The sequence below is a fragment of the Perca fluviatilis genome, chromosome 9 (genome assembly GCF_010015445.1).
Source record: "Perca fluviatilis chromosome 9, GENO_Pfluv_1.0, whole genome shotgun sequence".
NCBI lineage: Eukaryota > Metazoa > Chordata > Actinopteri > Perciformes > Percidae > Perca > Perca fluviatilis.
Window position 1 is genome coordinate 13,061,980 of NC_053120.1, and position 24,323 is coordinate 13,086,302.

The window sequence follows — 24,323 nt, forward strand, 5'->3', positions numbered from 1 at the left end:
AACTAAGGCTTCACATAACTTAACATAAAATATCAAAGCCTTCCACCGATTTACACATGGACAAACAGTAGGCAATTCTCATTTTGTTGGCAAAAAACCCACTGAGCTCCCTGAAAAGACAGATAGCTGACGTGTAGGTGATAGATCATCTATTGGAAAGAAAAAGAAAAAGAAGAAAAAAAATTGGGTAGTAGTACTATTCATTTGAAATGTGAAAAAGAGGCTAACATTTGTCTTATGTATCAAAATTAAATTGCCAGTAATATTTAACTGTAGTATTCATCAGTATTATTGTTTCTCTGACATATATCAGGTGTGTATGTGTGTGTCACAGTGGATTCCCCCTACATAGTGGCTCCCTATTGGCTTTCAAGCTAATGTGATGTCTTTCTCTCTGTGTATCTGTCTGTCTGTCTGTCTGTCTTTATGACTGTCTGTTTGGGATTTTGGTTGTTCGTGCCCACACTTTTATCTTATTTTTTTGTCACTTTGCCACATTCGGCCTGTCGTTTTTGTCTTTTTTTTTTCTTTTTTTTTTTTTTTTTGACTGTGTCTCCATCCTGAATCTTCTCCACAAACTGCTTTCTGCCTGTTTTTGAATGTCTGCTTTAAATGTATCTTTGTGTTTGTCTCTTGCCTGCTCGTCTCTCTCCCGTCCCCGTCCATTTATGTCTTTGCATGTCTTTCTTTGTGTCTGTCCTCGTCTTTGTCTGTCTTTTCCTCTCGTCGCTGTCTCCATAATGTCCCCTCCTCCAGCCTTTGTGACTTTGCTGAACGGGGACCAGGCTCAGGATGCCATCCGCTCCCTCCATCACAGCACTGTTCGGGGACGCTTGATCAACGTCACGCTGCAGCCCACCGACTCCCTTCTCTGCCTCACCAACCTGCCCCACACCTTCACTGCCCAGCAGTTAGAGGAGCTGGTACGTGCCTATGGGAACATCGAACGCTCCTTCCTGGTGTACAGCGAGCTGACGGGCCACTCCAAAGGATATGGGTTTGTTGAATACATGAAGAAGGATTCTGCTTCACGGGCCCGTTCTGAGCTGCTGGGCCGACCACTGGTACGTTAGAGTGCTTGTTAAAATTATCCTGTCCTTTTTGATTATTTGACATTGTTGCAATCACACACTACTATTGACCAGGCGTCCATGCTTACAGATCCTATCCCCCGACCAATCCCCTAACCCTAACTTTAACCACTCGAGGTGAAATGCCTAACCCCAACCAATCGAGCTGCTTCGTAGGGCGGGTCTTGGCGTGGCCATAGTGGGATTCGTAATTTTGCTTCCGGGAAGGCTGCTCTCGTGTTTCCTCGGCTATAGCTCCTCGATGATCCCTCCTCGGTCCTCGGGGCAGAAGTAAGAGCTTTGAGACGGCCTTCACAGAGGAGGGACAGAACAACTTCCGGTTCAGCCGAGGACCGAGGAGTCGAGGAGCTATCAAATAAGGGTTATGAGATGCAACCCATGTTTGCTGGGCTAAACCTGGGCTAAATTGATTTGACTTAAATTGGCTCGCCTTGACTGCAGTTAAATTTAGGTTTCAGTTTTACTTGATTTGATAAAATCCTACCAACATTTTATTTAGAATTACCTGATTGTAACAAAGGTTTTGATTATACTGGATTGGAATACCGGCCAACACAATGCAAGTTAAATATTTATATAGTTTTATTTCAGTTATCTCCAAACAAAGCTGTGACTAGCTGGCCTGATTTGATTCAAACATAAAAGTGAGCAGAAAAAAAGACTGATACATTTGAGTCTCTCGACACATCCTCACATTGAGTTGTTAACTTCCATAAAAATTGACAATTGACATTAATGATCATAATTTTTGGTTTGTAGAAACTGGCCATATATACAGGTAATCAGTACAAATACAGGTTAGGCCAGTTAGAGTTGGATTTACATTTTTCACCGGAGTATGAAAAGGGAGTTAAAAAAAAAAAATCTGTCTTACAAATCTAATTCTGTACTCTGATTGTGCAGGACGATCGCTCATTGATGGTGCAGTGGATGGACGTCAACCAGCTGAGCCAAGAGGAGAACCTGCACTCGAAGTGTCTCTGTATAAACCGGCTGCCGCTGGACCTCTGTGACTCTGAAGAACTGACCCAGCTCTTCTCGGAAACCTACAAACCTGTCTTCTGCCAGGTGTGTGTATTTTTTTCTCTGTGTGTGTGTGTCTTTGCATTACAGCATTAGTATTTTCTATAAAAAGTTATCAGTTCTTACCATTTCATAGCATGTTGAAAGCGGAGACATCCAAATATGACAGGCAATTTAGCAAAAATAACAACAGGCTAAAAAATATGTGATGGAGCCTTTTAGTTTTCACACCTCGTACGAGCAAGATCACATCTGCAAAATGATGTATACAAGAGGTTACGGCTCATTAAACATGTCTGTTGAGATATATGTTCCCAAATTCTGTTTTCCATCTCCTCAGACCCTCATAGTGTAGCAGAAGCTCTAAAAGAAAATGTTATTCATTGATAATGTCACACAAACCCCACTGAAGGATCTTTATGATATGTACGTTACTTTAAAATGGTTCTCTCCTTCCACACCCCCGTCTTGGTGAGAGGTGCTGGTATAAAATTCAGGGGTCAGCATCCCTATTGGCCAATCTCCCAGTATCACCAGGCAACAGTTTCCATGGTGAGGTGTGGCTGCTGTGACACCAGCCCCACCCTTCAACTCCCTCTCTCCCCACTCTGTTCTGCTCCAGTTCAGCTGTGTTACTGTATATACCACCCGGCCCCATTACATCCACAGCACCCCCACGTTCCCATTTAGACATTACTCAATGGTTATCTGTCATCTGCTGCATTTCCAGTTTTAGATCCACCCCCATACCCCCCCCCCCTCCCACATAGAAATCAATACACCTGCATCATCCTGGTCCCATGATGCTTTGTGGGTGTTCAACTCATGTTGCTTCACTGTTGCAGAGCCAGCAGGCTTTGACCTATGGTTCTGTGTGTGTGTGTGTGTGTGTGTGTGTGTGTGTGTGTGTGTGTGTGTGTGTGTGTGTGTGTGTGTGTGTGTGTGTGTGTGTGTGTGTGTGTGTGTGTGTGTGTGTGTGTGTGTGTGTGTGTGTGTGTGTTACTGCAATTCAGCATGTATGCACTAGAAATACTTAAGGCAAAAGCTTCTGACACCCTGTACACCAATGAACACGATGCTGAAACGACATAAACATTCAGACGAGTAGTCACAGTATTATTTCACTAACCTGCCTGCGACAGTGCTGCAAAGCTATTTTAACCATAAATGCTGCTTTGCATTTATTTGACGCACAGTTTTTCCAAGTTTGTCAGCTGGTCAAGTGTGATACTACTGGGGATACATTTGAGTTCAATACAAGAAAACACAAACATTGTGTGAAAAGCGTCACTCCCAGTTCACCGGCTCTGTTTTAAGGGGCATACCCAGCTATGATTAGTGCAGCCTGTCTGGTTCATTTTCTACCGTTAAGATTGATATATTTGGGCATCCCAGAGGTTCAGTTCAGAGGGGTCAGAGCTGGATAAGATCGACAAGCCTTCTACAAAACATCTGTCTGTCACAGAGGTGTTGAAGATGCTGACCATATAATTGCAACATCCCTGGTTGAAGGACAGACCTTCATATATGTTTGCTTCTTTTTTTGCTGCATATTAATTTGTGTTATACCATTACCTTATGTCTTACTCTCGTCAACTGTAGTCTGTTACATAAACCTTCTTCCTCCTCTGTGCACATAGGTAGAACTCAGCCCTCGTGTTACCTTTCCTCTGTGCAAAGTGCACTTAACCTGTGGCCCTGAACGCTGTAATTCTGCTACCCACGAAAGAGCCCTCCAGGCAGCACTTTAGCTTAAGTCATCCAGGAGAGATGGAGGGAGGAGAGGGTAAAGAATGTCAACCATATTAGAGGGAAGGACAGCAGGATGGAGACAGTAAGGAGGGCTGGGAAGGAGGAAGGATGGTGTTGAGAATGCCAGACCTATTAGAGAGAGGATGGAGTGAGGGAGGAGAGGGCTGACAGTGTCAGGCCTAATAGAGGGACGGAGGGAGATGGAGAGAGGTGGACAGCTGAAGTGAAATGGTGAAGAGACTTACTTTCAGTCACAGTAAGAAGATTGTTGGCATATTTGTAAATGTAATAATGATGGCCTACTAGGAGACAAATAAGAACACATTTGGTAGGTAATAAACTAATATCTGTAAAAGGAAGGAGATCTAGATTGCTTCACAGAGTTAGGGAGGGTGGATGGTTTAACAGAAATTAACTACAGATGGAGACTGGTTTATGAAAACAATACTATCCACTCTCTACAGGCAACAGGGCAAATTAATGACAGACTGAGCTGAGTCAGTTACTCTTGTCTTGCTCCATAAGGTTGTCATGTGTTGGTAAAATGACATACAGCACATTTACAGTAGATGACATCCCTCTTTTATTACTTATTTTCCTGTATGTTCCTTAGCATCAGCTGGAACCATTTAACACAGTTAGGGCAGCAGGTCACCTATTGCTCAGATGAGCACTTTCAAACTATACACAATATATCTGGCCATGTTACATGATAATGTATATACAATGATGCACCAAACATTTAAAATGATAGCATTTGATATTATAGTGCAGCCATTACAAGAAAAGAACAGGGTCTCTGTTTTAAAGGTGCCACATAATGTACTGTACTGTAGGTGTTATTTAGATGCCCATATAATGCAAGGGGGGGAAGTGGTTAAAGTAGTGCTGAAATCTTTATACTGCTCTCACTTATTCAACTGAGGACATTATGCAGATCTTACTATACTATCTTGAGTTAATCTGAGCTTTTACACTTGCTGTTATTAACAGCTGTTGCTGTGAAGGACTTTAAAGTCACTCCAGAATATGCTTGTTTGGAAGAAATACAAAAGAATACAGGAAGAAATGTAGCACAACAGCCACCATGGCAATAATGTCCAGTTACTGGCGACATGTTTTAATTTACAAGCACGGCGAAAAAGCATCATAGCCGCTTAGAAACAAGGATGTTGACTAAATCAAAAACTGTGTTTTTCTCTCAGCGCCAAGAGAAACAAAGTGAGATTTACAAGAATGTGGGATGAATCTGAGATAATTCTGGACACATGCAAGTATAGGACTATGAAAAAAACAGATCATAAAATAGGGGTGGATGGATATAAAGATTGATTAAAAATAGATAAACCTCAACAAATCAGCACCTTTCTACAATGAACTACATAGAATGTAAGGGGAAAAAAACAACATATCAGCTTTATTTAGCAGTTACATTGTTTAATTTAGTAGCAACACAAAAAGCTAATTTTGAATACAAAAACAAACATTTTCCTCACGACCATCAGTACTCATGCACAGCTAATTAAAGTCTTTCCAAGTACAATCTTAAGGTGCTTTTTTGCTCCTCTTTGGTGGAACTGTCAGTGTTTTCAAAAGTTTTATTCAAAGAAAGAATAAATCTGAGATCAGTTTCATGTTTAACTCTCATCTTTTGCTGCACACAAAGATAAGGAAAACCTCCACAAACACTTGTTTGTTGAATTAAAACTTAGTTTTAGTATAATAGTTTCATGTGAGATCACCCAATCTTAAGACTAATGATTTCTTGATTATTTATCTGGGGCCTTCCACTTCTAAATGATCTGTTTTTAATAATAGTCATACTTTCACACCACTCAGTCTCTCTCACTTTAATGTACACACACATCCTCGGCCTGACTCTTTCAGCTCTCTCCATAAAGATCTTTACAGTTGAGCTGTGACACTGTGACCGGTCATGTACCTGTCTTCACAGATAGCTGTGACAGGGCTGTCATGACCTCATCACTCGGTTCAGACAGCTGATGTGGCCATTTATACTTTGTCAGACATGCACACATACACACACACACACACACACACACACACACACACACACACACACACACAGTTTTAGTCCTGCCGGTGCCTCAGTCAGCATCTCTTCGCTGAGGACCACGACTTGAGGTCAAGAGCTGTCAGACACACTGTTAGCTAGCTTAGCATCTTTGGTTTCTGTACTTTTACACACACACACACACACACACACACACACACACACACACACACACACACACACACACACACACACACACACACACTTATGGTGTATATTATTTTTGGGAAAAGATGGTTTATTAAGAAGTTTACATTGTTTTACCAAAGTGTCAATACCTGCAATTATACCTGCATATAGCATATTATATGACTAAAGGTACCATGTGCAGGTGACCTTTAGTCATAAAATATGTTAATATCGTGTCTTGTGATGCAAAAATACATAAAGTTGACCCAGACAAATCAAGTTACTGACGAAGGTAAGTTGCACTCTAGGTTACATCTAAATGTAAGACCTACAGTAGTAGCAAAAATGCATTAATTTGTATTTTTTTTGAGGATACACATGAACACAAAGAAAGAAATAATGAAAAGACTGCTAGCATTTACAAGACTTGCATACTGTACAAACATGCCTACTTGGAATTTACATAATTCTTTGTGCAGATCTAAATAATGATTGAATATTTTATATAGTGTTAGTGCAATTGGAGAAAATTTTAGCAGAGAGAGGGGCTCACTCAGTCTTCACATCATTACTAACACATGCACACAACACACATAGTTGATGGTAGCTTGAGTACCATTTGCACACAAACCAAGTTGAATCTAATTTGATATATAATGTATGTTTCACACTTTCTACTCTGGTCCTTTTTGTTGTGTGTGTGCGCACACAAAAATAATGATTAGCAAGTTTTTATTTGTCTTCCCTCCTGTCTTTTCTGGCTCATATCCTCTCACTGTCTTCACTTGTCAGTCACTTAATCAATCACTGATGTTTTTCTCCTTCACTCCTCTTTCCTCCTCTTGTTCTCGCTATGTCCTAACTCCCACTCTGTCTCTTTATTCCATCCATCCATCTCTCAAGTGGTAGAGTGGTTCAGGTCATTTCCATGCAGTTTGCTTAATGTATGCTGGTAATAATAGTCTATCGACCTACTCCTCCACACATACGTCCATTTTCCTCCCTCGTTCCCTCCATCCATCCATCCTCTGTTCAGACCAGAGGGAACAGCAGACAAATGAGAGGAGGGAGGGAGGGAGTGGAGGGCCACTTGATTGAGCGTTGATGGTAACAGGCATCAGCACTCAGGCTGAGAAAGTACAAATACATTATACACGTCTCCCACTGACTTGTAATCTCTATTTTTTTACAATGAAAATGTGATATGATTGTATTGCATAGAAGTGTGATTATATGATAGTTTTTTATGTTTAATTGCAATCACAAATCCTCTGAAATTTGGTGCTTGAATGGGCCTTCTTATAAATAATGCACAGCTGATTATTATTAAGGCAAAAATAGCAAAGATTCAGCGGTATTAAGCTTCTAATTCTACCATATAAATGGACTATCCTATTTGTATGTGTTGCTATAACCCATAACATTTTGGGACATTTTGTAGTTGAGAAATAAACTTGTCAGTAGGGCTGTGTATTGGCAAGAATTTGGCGATACGATACATATCACGATAGATGGGTCACGATTCAATAAATTGCAATATATTTCGATACTGTGCGTAAGGCGATATATTGGGATTTTCTTTTAAAACTAATATTTAAAAAAAGACATGATGTTCATAAAAGTCAAAGAAGTTTACTTTAGGTAAACAATTCAGTACACAGAAAATCAAACTGCCAGTTTGGGATTGTGGTTCACAGGTTCTTAGTGAGCTAATTTTGATATGCTAAAGTAGGCCAAAGTTCAGCCATAGCTACATTGTTAGCTTCTAGCAAAAAGTCAGGCACTGCTAGGCACTGTTAGGCAAGGACAGTAGTGGTGCGTCTCAGCATAGCCATCTAGCGGTAGGGGGTTTAAACACAACATAAACATGAACCACTGTCTTACATGAATAGTTTAAAAAAAAAATAATATATATATATATATATATATATAAAACAATCATATTGCCTTTTTGAAAATCTATACAGTATTGCAAAATAAAATATTGCGATACTCAAGTGTATCGATTTTTTTCTTACACCCCTACTTGTCAGTGCTTCTTTTTTGGTGGGTAAACATGTAATAGAGACATCAAACATTTCTTTGGCGTTTCTGTTCTAACATTTCTTGTTATGACCACCATGATCAACGATACTGAAGTATGTGCAACAATCTATTACTGGCAGATATATCAACCCGCCTAGCTCTACTCTGAATGCTCTGTGTGTCCTAGACTTATAGAATCTACAATTACTTACTTCAAATGTAATTTACAAAAAACACATAAATATGACGCAGATAAATGAAAAAAGCTCAGGTACACTTGATCTGTGCACCAGATACTTAAACAATCTGAAACAGTGGACACATCCTAAATAAATCAAGTACTCCTTGTGTATTTTTTCACTATTTTAATAGAATTCAGCCACCTACACAGCAGTAGGTCAAGTGGTGTTTTTTAACCATAAGCCATTAGCTTTTAGCCACTGTCATTATCCAGTAATATCCATTAGCTTTAAGTTATTAGCCTGCATTATTTAGCTGCTCCTTACACACTAGAAATGACTGAACCTTCTTGACAGAAAAGTCCGTCTTCGGGAAGTAATGTTACTGGTCAGCAGTATTTTTATTGACCAGCAACCATAAAGACAATATGATAACATTACCTTTCCATCTTGTTCACTGGATGTGGCCATTAAATTGGTAACAAGATTTTATTATTTGGATTATATCAGTCCGCATTTTGGATATTTGTACACACATACACGGAAGTGTGTGTGGACTGTTGCTCCCTTGAGCAGTGCAGGAAGAGCAAGAAGACGATGTATCTCTTACATCATGTCATCTTTTTTGACAAAAGGAGCTGAGACAGGCTCTTTTATCTCCCCTACAACACAGTTATCTTTCAGTTACTGTCTGACACAGACACACGCACGCACGCACGCACACACACACACACACACACACACACACACACACACACACACACACACACACACACACATACTGTACTTTAAAGTGGAAGTGTGTACATTTGCACCTTTGATCCTCACTGTAAGTTCTTGTTGTGGTGTGTTTATGTGAGTTTGATTGATAGATGGACTTTTTTGATCCCAAACTGGAAAATTTCTGATGAATACATTTGTTAGCCTAACAATATGCCTGAATTAACATCGGACTTGTTGTGCTGGCTTTGCTGTCTCATGCTGACTATATCACCATGGTAACTTTGGCTGAATACTGTAGATAGCCTGCTCTGGAGGATATTGTGTTTTGGCCATTGAATCCAAATATATAAAATATCCCGCCAGTCAACTTTATGGATAAATGGTATTACTATTTCTAGATGGGGCCATGAACTTGATGCAGAAATGAAAAAGAGAGTTTGCATGGACCTCCTCTGCTTACCCTGATGATTTATTAAAAGATAGAATAAATGAAAGTAATGTTTCCAGGCTTTTCGCCCTCTCTGGTGAGAGAAAAAAAAGTGCTTCTATTAAGCAGCATGCAGCTTATATTTGATGATTAGAATTATCAGTGAGTACATTTCCTCTTGCATATTGAAGAGAGAACCTAGTGAACTCGTAGATAATGAGTGACATCTGAAACTTGATCCTGAACATGAACATCTCAGTGAGGCACTTCAGATCATCCATCCATCCATCCATCCATAATCTGTTGCTGCTTATCATGTTCAGGGTTGCAGGGGGCAGTTTATCACAGGACTGACACAAAAACACATCCATCCACCCCCCCTGGATCACTTAACCTACATGTTCTTGGATTAGGTGGGGTAACCAAACCGCAATCAGACATGAGAAAAAACATGATTATTCATTGCTAATAACAAGAGGGACAGTAGTTGTTTTGCAAAAGGCTAAAGAGGGGAAATATTTTGTATCAAACTGCAGTTCTTGCAGAAGTAAAGAAAATTAAACCGTGGAGGTTTAATTCAAGTTTTCTTGGAGCAAAGCTGCTGCAGAAGCATTAATAATGGTATTGGTTAAATAAAATGTTTCCAAGTGAAGTTTTTCTTGCCCCAAAGCACAAAATGACCACAATACATTGTGTGTACACAGTATGTGACAGGTTGAGTCAATACCAATTATTCCACTGTGAGATATAACTGAGATTTCTGACTTTGAAAACTCACTTGCCAGCCCTCATTTAATGCTATTTTTTTTTTTTTTTTTATCTTCCAGCTTGCTCAGGATGAGGGCAGCCCAGTGCGAGGCTTCGGTGTGGTGGAGTATGAGAACTCGGAGCAGGCGGAGGCTGTGCTGATAGAGATGGACCGAACACTGGTGGGAGGACAGGAGGTCCGTCTGTCACTCTGTACCCCCGGCACCTCAGGGAGAAGCACCCTGGCTGCACTCATCGCCGCCCAGGGTATGGTGAGTATGATGCACAAAATATTTCTTTTGATTTTGGAAAACACTGATTGTGGCCATTGAAACATTTCCTCAAATCTGGAAGCCTATACACTGTATCACCGCAACATTGGACAACAGGCTTATATGCAGAGCTGTATAGTAACGAAGTAGTACTACTTCACTACTCTACTTAAGTACTAAAAGGCTGTATCTGTACTCTACTGGAGTATTATTTTTTTCTCCTACTTCCACTTTTACTTGAGTACATATTGTCGATGAATGAAATACTTTTACTCCGATACATTTTTTATGTGCTGCATCGTTACTCGTTACTGTTGTGAATTCCTCACGCTACGGAGACTGTGTAGGTTGTGTGTAGTTACGGCTATGTTAGTTACAGCTACGTTAGTTACTTACGCTAATTACGTACGAGATCGCGTCGTGTTTCTTTTCATTACGGTTGCCCGTTCAGAAGTCAGAGACGATGTAAGTTTGTACTCTTTCTATTTAGCTATTATTGCAGCAGATTAAGCTATTCCTGAGTTGTTTCAGTCTGCAGTGAGTCCTGAATGTTAACCGTTTGCAAAATTACGAATCCCACTATGGTGACGCCAAGACCCACTTGGTGTCGCCATAGTGGTCGATTGGTTGGGGTTAGGCATTTGACATTGAGTGGTTAAGGTTAGTATAGCCGATTGGTCAGGGGATAGGACCTGAACAAATCAGGTTACGTTACCTTGCGTAAGCATGGACGCCTAGCCAATAGTAGCTATTGAAGGGCATGTCTTGGCGTGGCCATAGTGGGAAAGAAATATCGCTAACCGTTTGACCCTGTGATGTGAAGCTGCTAGTTTATCTGTATTTTGCTAGCTTGCTAACTTTCCTGTACATCACACATGTTATTAGCTAGTGTGTGATACATTTTTGGGGGCTTTAATCGTTACTGTGCTGGAGAGGATGTTCATTTTACTTGCACAGTGTGATAATTGTACATTTTATTTCAGTATTTGTTATTTTTAATATATTTAATATTTGTTAATTCCTTTGGCTACGGCCTTAGGCTAAACATTTGAAATAATATAAATAATATGATATTCGAACTTTTTGACTGCTTTCTTTAATAAGTAAATAACACAATACTTGTACTTTTACTTTCAGTACTTGAGTAGTAGATTTTAAAGTAAACTACTTGCAATACTTTAGTACTTCTACTTAAACGTACAATATGTAACTTTCTGCCACTAGGGGTCTCTCAACCAAAACAATGGGCGGTAAAACTGGACTTTTGATGACGTTGGGAAGTTGCGTGGAATTATGGGAGTTTTAAGTGTTAAACACCTTCGCTGCCAGTTAGAATGCATCAGTTCACGGACGAGTTTACCCGTTCAAGTTTATTCACGTTACGTTTATTCATTCTAATAAAATAGCTGCAGTTTCCCCAACATAATTACGTTTTTCTTGATTAGATTTCTCCCCTTCACTTTTCAGTAATCTTAAATTTGCGTTTAGGTGCTTAACTCACCTTTTGTCAGGTTAATTTAGCTAACCGTGAAGACAGCTTAACGCGAAGAGGGGAGAAATCCGGCAGGGAGGAGATTTTCAGCACATACCCGGTAGCGCTGCGGAGATGTAGCTAACTCTATGGATGGCCGCTGTTGTGACTCGGTGCCTGCTCTGATATGGTCCGTTTCCGACGTTTAATTAAACTGCCGTTAGCGTCGTAAGCACCAGGCACTGGAGATAAGTTCTGGCCGGGGGTTGCTGTAATAAAAAATAGCTGGCTGATAGCTGACTGGGGGCTAACGATAGCTAGCTAGCTATATGTCCCGGGCTGTTGTCAGCTGTCATCCCCGACTGAGTCTCTCGCCCGGGGAGGAGGCAGACAGACCGGGGTGTTCTAGCTGGCTAAATTAGCATTAGATTAATCGTCTATCTATACAGTTAACGTTCCTAGTGAAGTTATTCGGCTTTGGCCCCAGTCCTGTTAACTGTGGTCGAAACAGTCATACTAAAGCGTGTTGAATTATGTTGTAACCTCATAATGTTACCCACAAAGCATTAGCATCAATGTTAGCTACTTGTCGATATTGAACTTTCAAAATAAATAAGGTATCGGTTGTATTACTGTGATAAAAGTGGGATGTAATTAATCACAAAATGATGCTTTATGGCCAAAAAAAGCAGTATTACGGTTACAAGTATTTTTTTCCGTGACATTGCATGATTTACAATTACTCCTGAACGTATCATCTTGGTGCCAGTGTTCTGACGGAAGTTAGAGTAACTGGAGGGTGAAGAAAGTTAATGACGCCACTGACGGGCGACTAAAGGAAACGTGCCGTGTCTGAAAATAAAATAACAGATTTCTCTGGGTTTGACATTTGGTGGAAACATTTGGGATAGTGTAAGAACACAACTCATAAAAATATATAAGGTATGGTCATTTTTAGACATTTTAAAGCAGAAATGTTACATATTGTACCTTTTAAGTGTGGTGCTTAAAGAGCAACTTCAACTTCTACTCAAGTCACTTTTTTCATAGAGCACTTGTACTTTTACTCAAGTATGGATCTCTAGTACTTTATACACATCTGCTTATATCTGAACACACAAACAAGCAGACATGCTAATTGTGAAGCCAGTGCCAACTGGTTATTGGACATCCGGCAACATTATCTGATAAACATATACACATACATATACCCTCTGGCTGAAATAGTCTATAGAATGATTGGGTTTCTCCATTGTCTCCTGCTGCTTAAAATAAACCAAACTCAACGACGCAGTAAGACACTCAAACAAAAAACACACAAATTCAAATAGATGCATCACCCATTCACACACAGGATGTACAGTAAATGCTAGTCGCCAGGTGTGGAAAAGGAACAGTACTTTTAAAGTTAATCTTCATAAGTACATGGATTAATAGATAACTATGTACTCCCATGTACAGAATCTAGCTACAAAAGTGGGTAAGCAAACATTACAGGCTCAATGCTTTTGCAATGTGGCTTTGGGAAAGGGATGTTTGGGGTCCCCTGCCGAGCTGCTGCCCCCGCGAGTCAACCCCAGATTGGATGGATGGATGGATGGATGGATGCTTCTGCAATAAAAACCAATTCGCATGAGTACTAATAAGTTTGTGTGTTTGTGAGGGAGTGAGAGAGGCAGGCAATACTTGCCACAAATATTAGATACATGTCGGTTTTTAATTGAAATTGCATTGCAACGTGGGGTTGCCTTAGACTTAAATGTCTCGATTCATTCACACACTTCCGTCTGTCTCTCTTCCTCTCTGTGACTCATAGACTCTGTAGAGTGAATAGTGGTTGTTGCTTGAGAGGGAACTGACTGAATATACAGTATCTTCACCAGCTGATTAGATTGTTGATGATAGTTGTTAATCCACCAATCAACTGGTAAATGCTAGTTGTCTTGGTAGATGGTAAAGTGAAATGAGAAAAACCGGTAGATTGTATTTTTCATCTAATATTTTTATAGATGTATTTCTTGTTTCTTTGTTATTGTGATAGCAGTGTCTTGTAATCTGTGTGTTCACTGTGAGCCTTTACACAAAACGCATACATTAGAATGTACTGTAGCTTTACTAGGTTTCATTATTATTGTATAATACTCCAACGTTAATAATGGCACTCATTCACAATGTCAGTGGTAATTTAGCTGTGTTATGCACATTTAACAGCCTATAGGCACAATTTACAACAATTTTGCTCCTGTCACGTTGAAAGCCACAATTATATTTTCACATGAACTGCAGGTTTATGGTTCATTATGAATAACCCATAGGCAATGGAAAACCATAACAGCCTGCTGCTTTACTCGCATCTGATGATAAATATTTTATATTACACTAATTGGGCTTACTGTATGGAGGGCTACAATTAAAAGTCAGAGTTTGTAACTTTCAAAGACCTAAACTGCAACGCTCTTACGCCAATTTTGAAACAATGTCCTGTACCAACACGTGCATTAGTAGGGGTGAGATAATAATTCATTCATAAATTTCAAACTGCTACACTACCACTTTAGATACTGACTGCTGTATTCTCTATGATTTTATTCCCGACTGTTGCAGAGCAAGAATTATCAGATTACAGGTAAAAGAGGTTGTGGCCTTGAGATGAATGGGTTAAAAATAACAGGTTGAAAAGCAGAGCAGCAACAGTCACAGAGTCGGAATTGCAACAAAGAGGATGAAAAGACATTGAGAGAGAATGTGTCTCTGAATAAATTAGCTGAGGAAGATAAACAGACATGAGGAGGAAGGAGGATATAAACTCAGTGAAAGAAAAGGGTGGATTGGTTGAGAAGGAAAAGGGAAGGATGAGGTAGAGGTAGAGAGACAGAAGACGTTTGAGACTGTGAGGACTGCAAGGTTACATTAGTACCCAGAGGCTTTTTTTATTTTTAAAGATTATTGCAGTGAATGTGAGCAGCAGAAACATCAGACCTTCAGAAAGAGATCAAGACCTACTCCTGGCTACAGTTCTTCTCTGAGGCGATTCTCTCATTTCTCCCGTTAGTGAATGGGAGTGTGAACGCTGAGGACCAGATGGCCACCTCCTCCCTCCTCCTTTTTTCTGCCTGCATCCCTCTCCTTACGCGACACTTCTCGCCTCCCCTTCTTCGCGGCTCTCTTACCTCCCTGGAGTGTGTGTGGGTGTGTGGCTGGATTTTCTGCCAGTAGCCAAACAGACTGATGCATGCTGACATTTCCTCCAGCAGAAAGAAAAGAAATGAGAGAGCTGTCCTCCTCCTCCTGTCCTCCTCCTCTCTCTTCCCTTAAAAGACGCTGTCAGCTTCGACTGGCCTTGTTCAACACCGACACACACACACACACACACACACACACACACACACACACACACACACACACACACACACACACACACACACACCAGTTTTCCCTGCTATAACACAGAAATACACATACTGTACTGTATGTGTGCACCAGACTCCTCCTCTCTTCCTGACAGGCTGGAGTCAGACCCGCTCCATCCCCATCACTAATGCTCTCTCTTCAGGATGTGACAGGGAGGAAACAAGGTTGACTTGAGCTGAAGTCATGCTGTAGCTCAGGGGCAGACGAGGAGGAAATATCACCATCCTGCTAATGTTATTTTAAATAGCCGTGTCTTCGGGCCAGACAGCGAGCCCTGCCGCCACGCTGTCAGTGCTGAGGAGGATCTACAAGGGCTGATCCATTTGATTTGACGCAGTCTAATTCAATAGGATTTCATTTGAGTCTGTTGAATTAAATTTTGCAGCGTAATGAATGATTAAATTATTTGAGCATGTGCCTTACAGTATGTTTTTCGATTAAATGTAAGACAGCAAAGATCTGTTTAGTTTCACGAGATTCTTCTCATGTCAAAATAAATATAAGCTTTAAACACACGTGTGCTAAGTAGAGAATTAAATACAACATGCAGCTACAACAACATTGTGAGACACATAAAATACAAAACACAAAGTAACTGAAGTCTGGGCAACACCAAACAAGCAGGCTGAAACAAGTCAGTGAGCAGTGCTAAATAGACACATCAGAGGTGGAGCTGCAAGCTACTAACTTTGGTAGCAGTGGCACAGACCCCTTTTTCCTCCCTGTTTTACAATCCAGTGACATTTTTAAACACCTTAACCCCCTGGTAGATGAATGGTTTATACCTGGTTAAGACGCAAACCATATACCAGCTCCAATTCCATCAGAGGCCCTTTGTTGGATGTCATACCCCTCTCTTTACCCATTTCCCTCATTGTCTGTCTTTATACAACAGCTGTGTAATAGAGCTGAAAAATGCCAAAAGAATCATCTTTAAAAAATGTGAATTAAAAACTGTAACTTTGCATTAAAAAATAATCTCCGTGATCAATTTCAAACGACATATTTCAGTTAGAAGAGGAAGAGACTTCCAAGATATATGAGCTACATTACTTTTGTAAGAGTGCGAACTGGTCCAATGCTAAAATTAGATAGCTGCTCTCCCTCCTGTCTGTATCCCCTTTCAAATGTGGAGTCTGTAACATTTCGTGGTTCATCTATCTTATATAATTTGGTTTTCACACATAGATCACTGAAGTATTTTAAGGTCCTGAAACTCAATTTTCCATATGAGCTTCTTTTCATGAATATACCATCTTCCATAAACAGTGTGTGTGTGTGTGTGTGTGTGTGTGTGTGTGTGTGTGTGTGTGTGTGTGTGTGTGTGTGTGTGTGTGTGTGTGTGTGTGTGTGTGTGTGTGTGTGTGTGTGTGTGTGTGTGTGTGTGTGTGTGTGTGTGTGTGTGTGTCGCATATTTCTCTGCACCAATCAGGATTCTGCAATATTTGAATTAAAATCTGATGGCAGTTATTGGGTTGTTTACTCATGTTGCCAGGCCATTGTCAAACTGATCAAATCACACCAACACAGTCCTGAAGAAGATTAGCTGAGTTTTTTAGCGTTGGATTCCTAAAAAAAATTGTCGTTATCTTATTGTTTTTGCTCAACTTAATGATGCTTTGATTGTTGAGTATTTAGCAACAAATAAAAATATTATTAGAAATACAATTTGAAAACATGGTTATACCTTTGGTATAAGGTGTTCAAAATCTGATTTGCTTTTCTCCTGGGATTGGTTTGCTCACTGCACACTAAAATATATAAGATTGTCTTGTTTGTGCCATTTCTCAGTGTGATTTCTTTTTATTCTCACCTCAGCAAGATTGCAGCAGATTGCCACAACTTTTACAGAAAAATGTGTCAAGGTTTTTTGTAAACATGTCAACATATACATTTGGCAGATAAATTACAAATTAGTGTCTGAAATGCCTGAAAGGTGGCCTTTACTTGTTCCTTAAGTTTTTTAATTGAAGTTACTTTATCCTCCCATTTCTTCTGCTGCCTTGTTTTTTTTTACATCTCTTTTCCCCGTCCCTGTCCTCCTCTGCACCTTTTGTGTTTCTCAAACAGCTCTGTCCCTTTCTCTTTTTTCCACTTTTTTTTCTTTGTCTCCCAGTTCAAATCCCTTCTGCTGACATTGCAGACATATGCCGCTGATGTAAACTAGTGTAATGATTACTACAGCCATCAGGAACTCCTAATGACAAGATCAAAACACATACTGTACACACACACACACACACACACACACACACACACACACACACACACACACACAGGCACAGTCTCACTCTTCCTTCTCTGTGTGTGTGTGTGTTTTTGTGCATGTGCCTGCGTGTTCTTTTGTGTTCTCCAGATTCTGAGTAATAGGAAAGGTCTGCTACCAGAACCCAACCTCGCCCAGCTGTTAACCAGTGTGACCAACCCTGCTGCCCTGCAGATCCTCATGAGGCCGTACCACACTGGGAAAAGAGGAGGTATGTGCTGCTGCATGGATCAGCTTTTCATTTCCAGAAGATATGATATACAGACATTATTTTAACAAAGTCTGAATTTGTAATATACCCAATATTTTTTTCATGATTTCTTTTAGCCCACTGAATTCTACATAATGACCTTCATCAGCATATGTCATGTAATGTACAACACCTTGGGCTATTAGTGTGCAACGACATTGCGCTAGCTTTCTCTGACATACTTTTTAAGAGCTGAATAGATTGGAGTGCACTAGAGAGGGGAGTTGATAGAGATCCACTGGCACAACAGGAGATGTAACACATGCCTTTGAAGTTAAAGGTCTGGTCTGAGGAACAGATTACCACACGTGCAGTGAAATGACAGAAGTGTGACTGTAAGGAGATATTAATGAAGGGTCCAGGCAAGATTGGGCCTTGCCTGGTCTATGTCGACGAAGTTTCATTTACGGGATTGTTCCGGTGCCGCCGGAGGTTCCGCCGGATGTCCCTCATTTTCAGCCTAATGTCCCTCACCTTCCACTTTCTTTGTGTTTGCATTCGAAACAACAAATGAAGACAATTAGAAAAAAATGTAATCACATAAAAGTATATGATTTTAAAGGTTAGGAAACAATAACATGACTATACTGTAATATAACATCTGCTGAGGAAGTCTGTTTGATGTGGTCAAAAGCTCAGAGAACAAGCTAGTAAATGGACCTTGATGTTAAGACTTACACATTCTGAATTTACAACTCTTACAACCAGTGTTGACATCTCTTCAAATCTAGAGCTTTTTTGTTATTTTGCATACATTGAGTTTCCAAGTTCCCTTGTCAATGTCCAACTAAAAAACCTTAAACTTAGAAATTGTTTATTAAATTTCCATGCACATTTAGAATAATCTTTGAAATTTTAAAGCAAATCAGCATCCTGAACTTGTTCCTTTGAGTAGTCTTTTTCGCTCCTGAGGGGTCTTGGATAATCATCACAGATCCACTTTAAGAGTCTGTTAGGCACTCCTATACAGAGCTGTATAGTAACAAAGTAGTACTACTTCACTACTCTACTTACTAAAAGGCTGTATCTGTACTCTACTGGAGTATTATTTTTTTCTCCTACTTCCACTTTTACTTGAGTACATATTTTCGATGAATGAAATACTTTTACTCCGATACATTTTTTATGTGCTGCATCGTTACTCGTTACTGTTGTGAAGTCCTGAATGTTAACCGTTTGCAAAATTACGAATCCCATTATGGCGACGCCAAGACCTACTTGGTGTCGCCATAGTGGTCGATTGGTTGGGGTTAGGCATTTGACATTGAGTGGTTAAGGTTAGTATAGCCGATTGGTCAGGGGATAGGACCTGAACAAATCAGGTTACGTTACCTTGCGTAAGCATGGACGCCTAGCCAATAGTAGCTATTGAAGGGCATGTCTTGGCGTGGCCATAGTGGGAAAGAAATATCGCTAACCGTTTGACCCTGTGATGTGAAGCTGCTAGTTTATCTGTATTTTGCTAGCTTGCTAACTTTCCTGTACATCACACATGTTATTAGCTAGTGTGTGATACGTTTTTTGGGGCTTTAAACGTCACTGTGCTGGAGAGGATGTTCATTTTACTTGCACAGTGTGATAATTGTACATTTTATTTCAGTATTTGTTATTTTTAATATAATATATTTAATATTTGTTAATTCCTTTTGCTGCAGCCTTAGGCTAAACATTTGAAATAATATAAACAATATGATATTCAAACTTTTTGACTGCTTTCTTTAATAACTAAATGACACAATACTTGTACTTTCTGTACTTGAGTAGTAGATTTTAAAATAAACTACTTGCAATACTTTAGTACAAAAAATGTTGAATACTTTAGTACTTCTACTTAAGTGTGGTGCTTAAAGAGCAACTTCAACTTCTACTCAAGTCACTTTTTTTCATAGAGCACTTGTACTTTTACTCAAGTATGGGTCTCTAGTACTTTATACACGTCTGCTCCTATATACTGTTATCACCTCGTCGACGGCTTCATTATTTGATGAATGGCTAATCAGGTATTAAAATGTAATCATGTGACATTAGTGGAACAAATGAGAACAGGAAGGGGAGATGATGAGGGAGGTGGGGGAAGCTCTCTTAAAGAAGAGCACGCACAATTAAAGTCTAAAATTAGGACCCTGATTAAATGTTAAACTTCTCTACCTAGTCAGGAGGAAGCTACCATTAGCATTGACGCTTACATTTATTATGAGGAGGCCTTATGATTCAGAGAAAGAACACAGCCAAAGAAAGTGTGTGTATTGTATGTGCGTAGTTGAAGCATGGCAATGGCCTGAAGGTGAGAAAAGTCTTGCTTGAAAATGTGTTAATGTTGGCAAACCCTAATACATTTAAATATATTTTCTGTAGTTTTTTCACTCCTAGCTTAAAAGCAACAAGCCATTCTAGTTATAATCAATGAAGTCAATGCAAAAATTGCTTCTTGTTGTTGCCATGGCGATTTGGGAAGCAAGAGGATTTATTGTTATGTGTCCGCTGATGGAAGAAAATACAATGTAACTGCTCATTTTCAACATCGGATCAATTCAAATTCTTCAGCATTACAATGAAAGCCACACCGGGTGTTGAAACTGTTGTAATAAGCCAACATTTTGCGATGCTTCTTCTTCCTCAAGACTTGATCAGAATTAACAGCAGAAGAAAACGATTGTATGTTCAGTACTTGATTCTTTTTGTATGAAAAGACAATTATTGGTGCACAAACATGCACAGCTGTAACCATTTCATTAGGTTCCTCAGCAGGCAGGTTGTCTTTATCACAGCTATGCAGCAAGCTTAACACACTTGTAATAAAAAATTACAGCGAGAAGCACTGGTTGATGAATTTATTGTCTGTGTTTTTAGGGAAGTACGGACGTCACACCAGCCTGCCATTCCTCAGACCTCCTCTCACCACAGCTCTGCTCACACTGGGAAAAGCACACCAGGTCACAATAACATCAACACCTGTGTGGGATTTATATACTTGTGTATGTGTGTGTGTTTGTAACCATCATGTCTACTTTCCTTTACCTTGCAGAATGCTATGCTGGGTAATGGACTAGTCCTCCAGAACCTCTTGCACATGCAGCTCGCACAGCAACAGCTTCTTCACATCAAAGACAAACGCCTCAGCAACGTAAGGCGTGTGTGTGTGTGTGTGTGTGTGTGTGTGTGTGTGTGTGTGTGTGTGTGTGTGTGTGTGTGTGTGTGTGTGTGTGTGTGTGTGTGTGTGTGTGTGTGTGTGTGTGTGTGTGTGTGTGTGTGTGTGTGTGCATTTGCATAGGTTAGTGGTGAGGGTCAAACATAGTTGTGGGCGTTGTGCATATGTGCTCTTACATTTTCATCTTCAGCACTTAATACATAATGAAACTAATCAACCCCCAAAAATCACGCAACCTAATTGCTTCTCCTCTGTTTAAAAGGAAGACCTTGAGGTGTTAAAGTGTCCCTCCATATTTTGATTTGCATATTTTAAAATGTCTCTGGTGTTTCCTTTAATTGCTTAGGTGAACGTTAAAAGTCACAGTGGCTTATGATGAGAAATTAAAAATCCAGACATTCTTTTTGACCCTTCATCACCCCCCATTTTTTTAAAACTCTACATCATGGCTTTTTCTTTCCCACTGTTTTTCTTAATAATAAAAAATAATAATGTCCTCTGGCTTTCCAAATAATATATACAATTGTAAGTGCAGAGGAGAATGTAAAAAAGAAGAAATGCTAATACATTCTGTATGTATTTAACATACAGTTGGTGCTTTTCTTCTGCAGTGTAATTTACACTTTAGTTTGATACTCACAGTTATCTCTCCCTCATCGTCTCTCTTATCTCTGTTCTCTCTTCACCATCTCCCTTTCTTTCTTTCTTTTGATAACTTTTTCACTCCACTTTTTTTTCCTTCATTCTTTACTTAATCTCTATATTACATCTCTCCTCCACAGGTCTCCAGTCTGCTTGGGAACCCGTCCAGGCTGCTGATGCAGAAAGCTTTGTCTCTGCGGCCTCCAGGCCTTGTGTCGCTGGGGAAAGGCCTCCTGGGAGACTCCCCAACAGGTGAGCAGCACCCAGTATCAGTAAGCCCTCGTCAAATGACTTGGTGTCATTACTGCAAACTAGTAAGACAATAATGAGACCTGCAGTATGTCCCTCACCAGTGTTTTTGTTAACCACCTGTTTCAAGCAGTAAAGAGAGTACATACAGTATGCCTCAGTATCCCACAGAGTATTTGTATTTTCTCAGGTATCTCTCTATCTCATTAAAATGGCCACTTCTTACTGAAAGTGTAATTTTTTTTTATTTGATGTGTAGCAGCTGGGTATTTTTGAACAATAAAAGGATGTAAACACAGAAGAAGAGGGTGATATACATGTAAACGGATATGTCAACAACGTTTAATCATACTATGTTCATGCTGGGTGTCAGGGTTGCCCCTCGCAGATTCCTCGGCAGATTCCTGAATGCCTCACAGTTGTACATTACTGTGTACGATTCAAATCTCAAGCTGAGAAAAGCTGTGTTGGTTTAAATGGAAATGACATATCACAGACACAAGCATATATCACAATGGAGGTCTCTCAAAAAATCTGCAAAGACAAGAAAATGACTGAGCAAACATTCATCTGTCTGCATCTTGTGTGTGTGTGTGTGTGTGTGTGTGTGTGTGTGTGTGTGTGTGTGTGTGTGTGTGTGTGTGTGTGTGTGTGTGTTTTTGTGTGTGTGTGTGTGTGTGTGTTGGGGGGTTGTTATCAGCGCATGTGTCTGCTGGGATTGTTAGCTTAAGACTTTTTAGAGCTCATTCTGTTATTGTGCTGTGGGGGACATTTGTCACAGCAATATTGGATTTATAATAAGTGTGTGTTGTGTGTGTGTGTGTGTGTTTGTGTGTGTGTGTGTTCACCTTTAGTGTGTGAGACAATATTTAAATTATATGTGCTTGTGTGTACATATTTGTGTTTATTAAACCCTGGAGTGAGTGAAATATTGGGAGTGTGCAGCAAAGTGCTGGGCTGTAAATAAACATGATAAGTGATGATGTGCGAGCAGGAAACCCATTCTCCGATATTACAACTGGCTCTGCAGAGACGGTCGGGCTGAGCTCTCAGTTTCCGGCCTACCTGAGTGATTTGTCTCTGTCCAGAGGAGACAGAGGCGCTGATGGTTGTTAGTAAAAAACATTTCAGATGTTCATCTGGCATCTCTCCTCTCCTTGCCTTCATTTCCCTTTACATAATTTATTTTACATTGTTGCTCTGTGCTATATTTGTATGTCTTTCCTATCTTTTGCTTTCCTTAACTTTATTTTGTTTCTTCTTGTTTCCTTTTTTTGTACCTTTTGCCTCCTTTTATTTTATTTCTTCACCTTTCCTTTCTGTTGTTTTCTATCTTTCCCTTTGTCCTTTCTTTCTCTTTCCTTTTCTTAACTTTCACTTTGTTTCTTCTTGTTTCCTTTTTCCTTTCCTTTCCTTTCTTTTCATTTCCTCTTCCTTTCCTATTCTTACCTGTCTTCTTCTTTCCTTCTCTGTCCTTCCTTTCCTCTTACAGAGCTGGGCCAGGAGTCAATGCCATCCCACAATGCCACAGTAGTGGTATCAGCAGCAGGTGTGATGCCATACCTCCAGGGTCGAGCTGGAGGGGGAGAACTAAACAGCACCCATTCTATCTCCACAAACCCTTCTGCTTCCTCTTCTTCTTCCTCCTCCATCTCCTGTGACAGGCAGCCAGCTCCTCCCGGGACCATGGTGAGCTCCCATCTGCAGGAACAGTGCTATTCCTTGGGTTTAAGTCACTCAGGCCTCGGTCCACCTCCACCTAAACCCCCTGGAGGAGTTTATACGTCAACAGGCCAGCGCCACAGCTCAGATGGCTGCCCCCTGGCTAGCATGGTGAGCACAGAGAAAACAGAAACACACACACACCCACCCACGCACAAACACACACACACCCACCCACCCACCCACCACTGGGCCATATAACCCCACTGTCCCTCCTGTAGCATAAATCAATTGTTCACTACACATGTACAGTATTAGATTTTGAATATTAATATCAGATGTTAATCTATAATCACTTATAAATCAATATAGTTATTTGCACTCGTGAATTATAGGGCACCACTCCGTTTTTCAACACTCAGATTTGAAGGAAATATCCTCAAATCTAGAATATAATGTACTTTAATCACCAATTATGTTTCAGTCAAAATGTAATATTTCAGTTTCAAATTGAAAGCTGTGATACGTAACCGTGTATTGACACAGAATTCTGAATAAGAATGAATAAGATAGACCGACAACGACTTTATCAATAAGAAAAAGGGTTTATTAATCAGATAATAAGAATAATAGCATCACATTCATGTAACTAGAATCAGTAAACAGAATAAATGATAGTTATCACACTATGAGTTGATATATAACTAGTGATGGGAAAATGGATTCAAACGGATAAGGAAAACGGAAGAAAAAGGAGGGTTGATTAACGAATTATAACTAAT

At 40.0% G+C, this 24,323-nt stretch overlaps 1 protein-coding gene across 2 annotated transcripts in view; it reads left to right on the forward strand.

The window, feature by feature from the left end:
- raver2 (ribonucleoprotein, PTB-binding 2) overlaps positions 1-24,323 on the forward strand; it is a 94,878-nt gene that overhangs the window by 56,412 nt on the left and 14,143 nt on the right. For both annotated transcript variants that reach the window (XR_005640174.1, XM_039810256.1), the window contains exons 3-10: positions 757-1,064; positions 1,995-2,159; positions 10,251-10,442; positions 17,681-17,801; positions 20,691-20,773; positions 20,866-20,964; positions 21,771-21,882; positions 23,372-23,712. Coding sequence is in view for 1 of the 2 variants with exons in the window: in XM_039810256.1 (XP_039666190.1) it covers positions 757-1,064; positions 1,995-2,159; positions 10,251-10,442; positions 17,681-17,801; positions 20,691-20,773; positions 20,866-20,964; positions 21,771-21,882; positions 23,372-23,712 (1,421 nt within the window). In the remaining variant the exon portion in view is untranslated. The remainder of the gene's footprint in view (positions 1-756; positions 1,065-1,994; positions 2,160-10,250; positions 10,443-17,680; positions 17,802-20,690; positions 20,774-20,865; positions 20,965-21,770; positions 21,883-23,371; positions 23,713-24,323) is intronic.